The 10936-nt window shown below is 41.5% G+C and overlaps 3 protein-coding genes across 7 annotated transcripts; 1 reads left to right on the forward strand and 2 right to left on the reverse strand.

Annotated features, from left to right (window-relative positions):
• Nucleotides 1–25: 25 nt before the first annotated feature.
• On the reverse strand, nucleotides 26–1600 carry CG7025 (uncharacterized protein). Its single transcript, NM_135289.3, has 5 exons — nucleotides 1416–1600; nucleotides 1237–1364; nucleotides 787–1177; nucleotides 343–730; nucleotides 26–283 (listed from the first exon to the last, which is right to left on the reverse strand). Exons 1-5 carry the CDS (start codon nucleotides 1584–1586, stop codon nucleotides 72–74), a joined length of 1290 nt encoding a protein of 429 aa, NP_609133.2. The 5' UTR covers nucleotides 1587–1600; the 3' UTR covers nucleotides 26–71.
• Nucleotides 1601–1946: 346 nt separating this feature from the next.
• CG43235 (uncharacterized protein) lies at nucleotides 1947–2738 on the forward strand. Its single transcript, NM_001259002.1, has 3 exons — nucleotides 1947–2224; nucleotides 2282–2409; nucleotides 2467–2738. The coding sequence occupies exons 1-3, from the start codon at nucleotides 2060–2062 to the stop codon at nucleotides 2483–2485; spliced, it is 312 nt and encodes a 103-aa protein (NP_001245931.1). The 5' UTR covers nucleotides 1947–2059; the 3' UTR covers nucleotides 2486–2738.
• On the reverse strand, nucleotides 2644–10518 carry Tep2 (Thioester-containing protein 2). 5 transcript variants are annotated; one of them, NM_164762.2, is made up of 8 exons: nucleotides 10277–10518; nucleotides 8296–9585; nucleotides 7972–8233; nucleotides 7642–7909; nucleotides 6318–6498; nucleotides 4945–5123; nucleotides 3990–4888; nucleotides 2644–3913 (listed from the first exon to the last, which is right to left on the reverse strand). In NM_164762.2, exons 1-8 carry the CDS (start codon nucleotides 10336–10338, stop codon nucleotides 2825–2827), a joined length of 4230 nt encoding a protein of 1409 aa, NP_723299.2. In that variant the 5' UTR covers nucleotides 10339–10518; the 3' UTR covers nucleotides 2644–2824. The 5 variants fall into 5 exon arrangements, with proteins under 5 accessions (NP_723299.2, NP_723300.2, NP_523506.1 ...); NM_164763.2 differs by lacking the exon at nucleotides 6318–6498 and adding an exon at nucleotides 6894–7047; NM_078782.3 differs by lacking the exon at nucleotides 6318–6498 and adding an exon at nucleotides 5511–5724 and having other exon boundaries at nucleotides 2729–3913.
• Between the last annotated feature and the right edge of the window lie 418 nt (nucleotides 10519–10936).

Genomic DNA, 10936 nt, shown 5'->3' on the forward strand with positions numbered 1-10936 from the left:
AAGAAACATAACACGTTGATTATCTGCAGTTAATCTTTATTGTTTTATTGCACATTGAATTTCCCCAGCACTTACAGCGCGCTCTTAAGCCCGAGATAGCCGAGGTCTTTACACTTTTCTAATAGGGCAGCAATGCCGATTAGTGCCTCCTCTGCGTTTGGAATAATGTGCACCGGTGGCAGGATAAAACCATATCGACCGGTGTCCCTAAATTCAATGGTATACGATATCTCCACTCCTTGTTCATTGTATGCCCAATCGATGGTGGCTCCAGACGCGGGATCTGTGATAACAATTTAAGTTTACATACATGCAAATAAAATATATTGTCCAAAATCTTACAAAGAATGCCCGCAGCTGAGCCGTATCTGTAAACGGTTCCATAAGGTAGGCTCTCAACAGCATCTCCATAGGCCTTAGCAACTTCCATCATATCATCAAAATTGGGAGGAAACTCCTCTTTAGTGTGTCCATAGGGAGAGAGCAAAAGCTGACTATACGAGTGGAACGCGAGCAAAACATTGATTTTATCCTTGATGCTGATTACAAACTCAGACATGGCCTGGATTTCAGGCTCCGAAAAGGGCTTGGGTCCACCGTAATCCTCAGCACAGGGATTCGAAGAAGCCCCCTCGTTCTCCATCCAATGCGAATCGTAGTTTCGATTGGGGTCTGCTCCAATGCAACTAGAAATTTCGGAGGGTTGACGGGTCTTTCGCCACATGCGATCCTACAAAAAATGTGTTTTACAAGCAAAGTGTCAAGTATAGATGAATGCATTGGTACCTTTTCATGAGTGTACACAAAACCGTCGACATTCAGCACTGGCACTATATACCAGTCGTGATTCTCCGCAAGATCCCGCACTAATTCATCCGTAGAGGTAAGGAACTCGTTTATCAGCCAAGTGGCTGTCGCAGAGGTGATCCACTCCCTTGCATGTATATTGGACTCAATAAGCACACCTGGGTTATTCGACTTATAGGAGATCTTTATGCCCCGAATGGTGCGTCCCTCGTACGATTGACCCACTATAAAACTCTCTGTTATCGTTGGATAAGCAGCTAGTATATCGTCCAACCAAGCATAAATTTCGGCCAGAGAATTGTACTTCGTCCAACCAAATGTTCCATCTCTGCTGGCTTTCAGATTGGCAGCTTCCTCCGAATCGATGAGTCTGCAGAACACTCTTTGAATTCCACGTACATTCACAGTCAGTACTAATAGCTTACTCACTCCTGCACATTGCTGATGAACAGCTCTGCAGTGACATTGGTTTTCTGAATTTCAGTCTCAAGTTCGCCAAAGGCACCTGGACTTAGCATCAGGTGTAACTCATCCTTGGCTTCATGCCACAACCTGAACTGAGTGAAAAGGTAACCATTTGCTTAAAATGTTACATTTAGCTAACTTACATTTTCTCGATCTTCTGCAAGCTTCCTTAGGATACTTCTCTGCGCCTGAGTTTCAAACTTGACTTTATAAACCGAGTAGTTGTCATAGCGCAGTCTTTCGTCCTGCCCAAAGCTTGCTCCTTGAGCCAAGACTACCAATGCCAGGACTATAGGTAAACTATTTAGCGCCATGCTTATTGCTGAGAATGCGGAAAGCGACTACCAATTTCGTTTAAATAAAAACCCAGACGTTTCCAATATCGATCGGTTCATAATTGGATTGTAAAGATAGGAGTACAGGAGCGCACTATTAAACGATCTATAAAACCGCTTGATCGCCTTATCAGTTTCACACAACTGACCGTTAGTATATGCATAATTTCTAATTGATTCTTATTTTAAACATCAGAGTAGTTGTGACTCTGCATAATGAGGTCACAGTCCGGAGAAAATCCCCTCATAAATATGAATTTCATTTTTAGATTGTTTTCAGAACAGCTTTATTTAAAGGCAAGTGTCTGTAGCCTTATTATTATATTACTTTCCGTCTTGAGAAACACAATTCTCTAAACCCTCATTCATATTCTACTATTTTTTATTCCCAGTCCCAGCTGTATAAATAGTCAGCTCAAAATTACAAAATACCCCTTTACAGTTTAGTCAAGATGCGTCCACAGATTGCAATGTTACTATTGATAACTGCTTGGAAAAGTAGCCTATCAGATCCGATAGGTCCCCGTTCCTATGAAAACTATTCAGTGTATAAGGTTTTCATTAAAACTCGGTCGGATCAACAGGTTATCGATGGACTGCTGAAGGACACAGACAATGTGAGTTTCACTGGAATTTAGAGGAAAAAAAAGTCGAATAATCCCTTAATATTCCAGTATAACTTGTGGCATCGTGGCTTAAATGTAGTTCACATAATGGTGAGCCCTGTGGAAAAGGATTCTTTCCTAGCTGTAATGCAAAAGGAAAATATTGTTGTGGAAGTACTTATAAAAAATGTTCAGACGTAAGTATATAAGCATTTTAAAATTATAAAATGCGTAACTGTATACTCTGTTTTCAGACTTATTGATAGATACTGACGTGTCGTTGTTTTTATAAAGTTTAATAATTTTCCCATTTAAGCAGTGATCTTGAACTATGCAATATCATGAACAAAACGTAAAGCTAAAATGTGAATGATACAGCCTAATGGTATGCTTCACATCTTATATGATCTGGTATTAGATTTGAAAAACTTCCAAAAATATATTTTGTATACCTTTGTGCTCTAACATTATTTAACAATTATTGTCGAATGTGGTCATAAAGAATGTTATTTATTTGAATGCTCACAATATTTGTTTTTTATTTAATATTTTCGAAGGGAGGTCTGTTGATACTTCTTACAAATGTTTACACCATCGTTTCACTCTGGGATCTCAGTCCTTTTTGCAGCCCTCTCCGCAATCGGCGCCTTCGCAGATGTCGCACAGGGAGGACTTCACCTGGTAGTACTCGGTGGCCTTGCGCTCCGTGTCATAGTAGTCGTATAGGGAAACGGAGGCCGGCTTCTGCTTGGCCACCGCGTGAGCCTTGGAGGCCTCTAACGGCAAGCAACGAACATCACCGGGAGTTAAGCTGTCAAAGTAGACGACCACCGTGGAGTCGGAGTTCTTGGTCTCTACGCGCTTCACCCGATCCACTGCCTGGATTTTGCCCAAGCTTGTGGAGTCACCAACGAACCCTGAGGGCAGGGCGATTTCCATCACTGCCATGTTGGAGTCCTTGTCCTTGTCGGCGTCTTCTAAGGGCACGTACTCGGCACAGACGTCCACTATTAGTAGCTGGTTGGGAGTGTCCTTGACCGTGGGTGTTACCTTGAAACTGGGCTTCTTCTCTTTCTCCGCTAGATTGTAGCGATAGGAGAGCTGAACCATGGCAGATCCTGTTCCCTTGGCTGTAAAATCGACCTTGCGAGTGCTCTTGGGCAGGTCATGGGTCTGCAGAACCAGGGAATTCTCTGGGTTAACCTTAATTGTATTCTTGGATTCACCCGCAGATGAGAACTCAATATCCATGGTGCCTGAGCCAGAGCCCGTCTTGTATGCGAATTTTGTGAGCGCCTGAAGACCAATCACAGTATCCTGAGTGGAGGAGAATCCCCCGTTGCTGTTGCGCTGCGATATCAGCCACTTGATAATGGGCAGGGCCTTCTCAGCCGGATCCTTTTCAAGAAGCGCAAGCAGAACATAGGAGGTGATCTCGACGTCGTTACTGCGAGGTTTCCAGTGGAAAACTCGTCCATCCTCACCAGTCGATTCCGTGGCCTTGGACCACCACATTCGATCGTTTTCCTTTCGGGCCACGCTCTCCAGCTTAGCAATGACCTTCTCCGACTGCGGGTGCTTGGCCAGTTGGAGGGCCACGGCGGCAATGGCCAGGGAATACTGGTCGTCCGTCTTGTCAGCCTCTTCGGCCACATAGCGTACTGCTTTCTTAATGGCACTTTGGTACTTCGGGATCAGTTCCTAATGCAATTAAGGATAAATCTCTGGTCAAAATACATAATCGGTATGATAATAGGCAGCTAACTAGGTTACTTACATGATTCTCGAAGAAAGCCAGCAGAACGAACGAAGTTAGAGCCAATGGGTTTTGGTTCGCGTTGTCGAAGAGTTTGCCGACCTCCGGGAACTCGCCACTCTCCTTCTGTTTCGATACAAGGAAGTCAAGACCAGCAGTAATGACTTTAGGATCGATATCCGTGTATGTTCCAGCTTGATGGAAGGAACGCATGACATAGGCGGTAAGCCAAGTGCTGCCCGAAGCGTCCGATTTTCCAAATGCACTATATGAGCCATCGTCGTGCTTGTAGGTCAGTTCCCTCTGGTAGCCGATCTCCAGGAACTTTCTAGCTTTGGACTCAACGGACGGAAGCTTTCGACCAGTAACCTCCAGATATTTCAGCACCAGAATGTTGGGCACAAAGTTTACCATGTTTTGCTCTCCGCAGCCGTACGGCATACGCACCAGATTGTCGAGATTCTGGAGCGTCGGACCCAGAAGATCACCAACCACAGAAAACTCTATAAATTCAGACTGGGGCACGACCTCGTTGGGAATATCAGCATCCAGAGACTGAGACATCTCTGGCTGATCCTTGAGGTTGATAAAGACAGCCCGGTTCTCGAACAAAGTTACGCCCTCTGGCTCAACCTTTAACTTCTGGTGAATAGCATCGCCGGCCAAGGCAGAGGTGGCTGTGATTTTCAGGGTCGTGAATCCTACGTTCTTCGGTCGGATCATAAATGAAACACTCTTGCCACTATTGGCCGGTATCGTGACCCGTTTGACCCGGCGCACCTCATCGATTGCCTTTTCCAACACCTCATTGGTGGCCTCGGTGAATTCATATTCCTGATCAGAGTTGTCCATTACTACATCTGCATCAAGGGTCTTATCCAGGTAGTTGAAGATGACCACGGGAATAGCAATTACCTCACCTTAGATATTTTTCAAATGTTAGTTTGTTAAATAACGATATTGCAATTGCAATCACCTCGCTTTACGGAATACGGCAGATTTGTGGACACAAAGAAGGGCTGGAATACTCGAATCTTGCTCGGATTCTTAGTTAAAGCAATTCCGGATGTTGGGTTAAGGGAGAAACCAGTAACCACCCATGAGGTGATCGTATCCGGTATCTTTTTGGTCAGGGTGAATTCCTCTTCACCCACACTGTATAAAGATGAGAATAATTCGATTAGTTTTTAAAACTTCATACAGGATAGAATCAGTATATACACATTGTACGAGAAAACACAAAGTGTTAGGTTGGCGTGTAGAGTTAGTAAACAATTAAACATGCATGGGAAAAGTTAAAAAGCAGTACGGAAACAAATTACTTTTTTGGTAAGTTTTGAAATTCGTATATCAAAGACTTCAAAAATGTGGATATTCTTATTGACTCTTTCCGCTTCTTAAGATGATTGCCTCGCTACGTGAGTCGGTTTTTTGGAATCTTTCGTATTTTCGCAGAACCCCCCCTTTCATATGAGTATATCCGATTTTGAAAAATGGCATGCAGACATGCAAACAGGACACAAGAGGAAAAAAGTTGATTACTTTTCAAAAAACCACGTTTCTGGAAACTCTTTGCGGATTGTCGTTCGTTGGGGTGTTTGTTTTAAAAGGATTTCTTTTAGATTTCTATCATTTAAACTCTGAGAAAGAAAAGATATCCTATCTCCAGAATCACCTCGTATGCCAACACGATATCTTGGGCGGGTAATCCATGGGTGTCTCGACCCTTCAAATACATAAGACATCACGAGAGGACCTATGGTATCCATTAGTTTAGAATGTTTGGTTATTGTTTATTGCGACTAAAATGATAATCAGTTTTCTATTTAAATTTTTATGATCATATAATTTTCATCTTATAAATTCAATATATGTTTGTTAAATTGTAATAAGCCGGGATTTTGTTAGTCATAAACACAAATGTAACTTGAATTATGAAATTTCAAGTATCATACTTTTCGAAGATGTTAAATATCCAGTTTTCCGGAAACTCTTTTCGAACCTGTGGTTCAGGAATAACGTTTGGTGGTAAGGATCCAGCAACTGTTACGCGGTTAAATAGTGGGCGTGGGAAGCCAATCCCTGGTCTAATGAATATTCGTCTTTCTAGTAGGTACATAACTTTGTCAGTCTCTGTATATATGGATTAATGGGTAAGGTTAGTAAGTCAAACTCTTGATGGAAGCGGAATTTTTCCAAGAAATAAACCCTATAATATAATTTCAAACCTGATCTACGAAATCCAAAGCGTGTAGTTATTAGAGTGTTAATAGTTAAGCGTAAAGACGACACCCCAAGACATTATACACAGTGGGATGACCTATGGATAAGGCTAGAAATCTGTCATACTTTTCGGCATTATAAAATATCCAGTTTTCCGGAAATTCTTTTCGAATCTGTGGAGCTTGATTAGGATGTGAAGCTATCGATGAAGTGCCAGGCATTCCCGCTATGGCTGCCTGCGGTGCCGCAAGGGAAAATGCAATTGGGAATTCTCCATTAAGTATGAGTGGGTATATTGAATAGGAATCTGTATTGGGGATATATGATGATTATTAACGGGTCTATGTACAATAGTTTACGATTTGGTCTAGACACACAAAGTTTTTAAGATTAAAGTTTTTAAGAAAATATTACATATCATTGGTGCTTCAAATTTTTAAGATATTATGTTCATTAATGTTCCTGTGATTTTATGCTACAAATATACTTAAATTTTAATCCCAAACTGACCACCCTTAAGAATTGTCATACGGATTTAGATCAATAGCGAGCATGCACTCTCGTATTAGTACAATCTTGAGTTGATAGATGATATAGACTCTAAGGATAGTTCACTTTACCCAAAAGTAAAAATAAGGAAGCAGAGAGAGCTGTACGATAGGTTGCAAAACAAATAGAAATAGAAGAAAATCTAAAACCCACCTCCCATTGTCGGATGTTGTCCACATCCAGACTTCTGCAAAGTTCGTTCGAACTAATTCGATTTTTGTAGATGAAGTTATAGAAATTGCGTCCACTTCGTCGTACGAAATCGAATCTTCTACTTGATAGTCAAGACTTTCAGGGATTGCTTTGGCTATAAAATTGATTTCACAGATAAATACGAAAGCTGAATGTGACACATTTGAAACCTGACGATGATCACGAAAGTGCCCGGGAAGTAAGCAAAATCTATTATTAGAACAATATTATTCCGTTGTTGTATTAGTACACTTTGCATTGATAGCCTAGATAGCCTTTGCATAGACATAAAAATAAGAAAGCATAGAAGCTGTGCGTTAGGGTGCAAAACAAGTGGGGTCAATTTCCAGTGACCCACCTTCGGCCGATCGATTGCCAAATCCAGACATCGGCAAAGTTCTTACGTATCTCTACCGGCTGAACGGTATTTCCGGTGTCAGGGGGGAAATTAGCTATAGCAGGCATTGGAGGCAATGCATCAAGATTGTTTTCGAATGCGTAGATTTCCGGATCGTCTTCAACATAATCGGGAAATTCTGATAAATGATTCAATTCATGTTAGCATACGGCAACTAATTTCATATTCATGTTGCTGAAACAAAAATATTCTTTTCCTTAACGCCCTTGTCGACAATAATTCTTAGAAGAGTTGAATGAAAAAAATACCTGCTTAATTATGTAGAATCTGAATCTTAAGCCGTATTCTTACCAGTGTTGTAAGGATAATTCGCGTTCGTTAGCGTCACTAGTCCGGATGTTTGACCAGGATAACGCCCATAGCCGTTCATCCAGGGTGTTGATGTCTGATATATGTTGAGGCTATTAAAGATATCGTCTTGGCTTAGATCGTTGCCCGACTTGAGCAGCAGGACACTCTGATCCACACCCAAAAGACCCACAAAGGAATCGGCATCGGTTTTAATCCTTAGCTTGACTTCTTCACTCGGTTTGGCATTCGTCGGAGCCGATACATCAATCTATAAAGGCAAAAAGCTAATTATTAGGTACAACTTAAAGGACATTGAATGCGTAATCATACCGAGTTACTAAACTCCTTCTCGAAGTCAATAGTTTTCTCCTCGAACTGTAGGTCGTTGTTTACAACATAATAAACATAGATCGTTGCCTTCGGCACCATGCTAAATGTTGGTGTGAACTTAACCGTGTAGGTTTTCTGGCCGTCCGGCACATCCACGTAATCACTGAGTATCACATTACCTCTGGCCACAATGGTGTACACAAAATAGGGCAGATCTTCAATCGAGACGACATCAAAAGAAACTTGTTCGCCTAGTCTAGGCCTAAAATATCAAAGGGTTAAATACCTGCTAAGCCTTCATGATAGACTTATTCAACTACTTACTTCTTTGTATTCACCTGAATCTTCAGCGGCTCCCTGCTCATTGGGGTTGGCTCAAACTTTGAGATGGAACCGATGGTATTCTCCGACCCATCGAATGATGCAAATATACGATAATATCTGGAATCGCTATCGGGCAGCCTAACATTAAAGGTTGCAATGCCATTCTCATTCACAGGGGCCTCAAAGTTAATGCGTGTCTTAGGAGATGGCTCATGAAAATAGCTGTACGACTTGTCAAAGCCTATCTTTACGTTTTTCGCAGAGTTTGTGACTGGCGATCCATCAACATTCTTCACCACAACCTGATAGATGAACGACTTATTGGCTTCAAAGTGTTCTGGCCTCTCGTAAGGCTCAATCGAGTATCGCTGTTGGTGCAGAACAACTGTGGCAGTGGCATTCTGCTTGTTACCAGTTAGTTCCTCCGTGACGACGGCAAAGAGTTTAATGGGCGGTAAGTATTGCCCTCTTTGGGCCCAGTGAATAATGTCGAACTCCACATGACCCTTTCCATCGACGTCAATGGTTTTCTCCTGTTTGTTGCCGTTCGCATTGAGGTCCCCAAAGTATCCATAGCTCCGTTCCATGGACACTGTGGCCTTGCCCTTGACTGGCTTTCCGTATGTGTACTTGGCGCGAATCGTGGCCTTGATCACCTTGTCTGCAATGACCACAGCCTTGGGTGTGTCCACGATTACCTCGAACTTCGGTAGAACATATTTGTCAACCTCAAAGGACTTGGTTTCCCTATTATCGCCATCCACGCTAACGGATATCTTCCAGGTACCCAAAACAGGCTGTTCGGATAACTGAAGTTCACCAGAGAAAACACCCTTCGTCAACTTGACGTCGCTTAGCTGTTTAATTCTGTTTTGAGCTCCATCTATGATTATGACGGATATGGGCTTTTCAATCTTTGCAGGTCGGGTGTTTTCATCCAGAAAGAGAATACGAAATTGAACGAGATCGGCGGGCTTATAGGTGGCCTTATCAGTTTGAACAAAGACCGATGGCTTCTTATCCGCATAGTTTAATTTGGTAGAATTCTTAAACACAACACCGGATACACCCTCTGCAGAAAGATTATAGTTGCCAGTGGCCAATTTGGGCACCTCGAACTCCACATTCTGGGTGGACATGGGCGGCAGTTCGATTTGCTTCGTCTCGTTGTACGAGGGTCCATTTAGACTGACTTTTATCTGACTCGGACCATCTGCCTTGTGGACAGAGACGACGACATTGTACTTGGAGTTGGAGCGGAGGGTACCAGGCCCCACCACCGAATAGATGCTGCAAAACGAAAATTATTCTTTAATTGAACAATGATGATTGTGTGGCTACGTATTGACATTACCGGATTTTGAATACTTAATTGCAATTTCATGTATATTTTTGATAATTAATTATCTGATAGAGTTCTGTTGTTCTAAGATTGATTCTTTTTAATATTCTGTCAATGGGAACACGGAGATGTCTAACAATTCTGCGAAACTACTGCCCTCGCCTAAACATGGCACCATATTTTGACAATATTAATAATAATAAAATGAATAATAATAAAACGAACGTAATCAGTCGGAGTTTTTCAACTTTTTGCGTGCACTCATTAAAATTCCCTTTAGAGAGTGAATAGAGTGAATATAAATATTTTTATGGCCAATTAGTTAGTTAACTCTCTGTGGTTTCCCGTCTTTTATGCATTAACGGATTTTCATTATTTTCATTCGAATAAAACTGACTATAGCACTGTTATCTATTTCATTAACCATCGTGGTTTTCCAACCGGTTTGAAGGGAATCGGCAATAAAATCAGAAAGACACCAACGTTTTCATACGTGGCCTGCGAACATTCCGATTTTTATTGGTGCCTATATATTCACAAGATTACTTTTTGGAATTTCTCTCAGACTCGCATTTCTTTTGGAACTGATAAGCGATCAATTTGTTTGTCATACTTGTGTTTATTTTCAATCAAACTCACCCAGTGGCATTAACTAGCAGGGCGTATTGTAAAATAATCCCGGTCAGAAAGATTCTGAACATATTGCAGGAATTGCAAATATATACGTGTTGATTAAATCAATGCTCAAACTTTTGATCCCGAACGGTTATTGATTGATATTATTTCACAGTATTTTCTTTGTCTTCGAGTTACTGGAAGACAGGCAAACAAATCTGATCCCGAAAACCGACCGATCGCCAGCTAGCGACGATTCACACTGAGTCAGTCTTGATTTGATGCCGGCTTTAAGTAGAATTTAATCTCTCTTCAGATCCACTCTCTCTCTCTCTCTCCCAAAATGCTCGTTATTCGGGGAATTCTCCAGCCATAAAAGGGGGGACCTGATAGATAGGAACAACAAAAAACAGCCGGTAGAATTCAATTAGTTTTTTGTTTGCGTCACTGATGATAAATTTGTTTGCGTCTCTCTCTCTCGCTCTCACTTGTGCTTAAAATGTAAAACTAGAAGCAGGACTCTTTCAATTAAAAGGAAACAAAACAAAAATGAAGCTTGCAAGCCGAAGCTTACATATCCGTGCAATAATAATAATTATCAGCTAATCAAAAACTACAAACATTAATAAACAATTATAGTTTCTGATCAAAGAGTGTTTCTATTTGGTATACATTAGATTCTTT

The sequence above is a fragment of the Drosophila melanogaster genome, chromosome 2L (genome assembly GCF_000001215.4).
Source record: "Drosophila melanogaster chromosome 2L".
NCBI lineage: Eukaryota > Metazoa > Arthropoda > Insecta > Diptera > Drosophilidae > Drosophila > Drosophila melanogaster.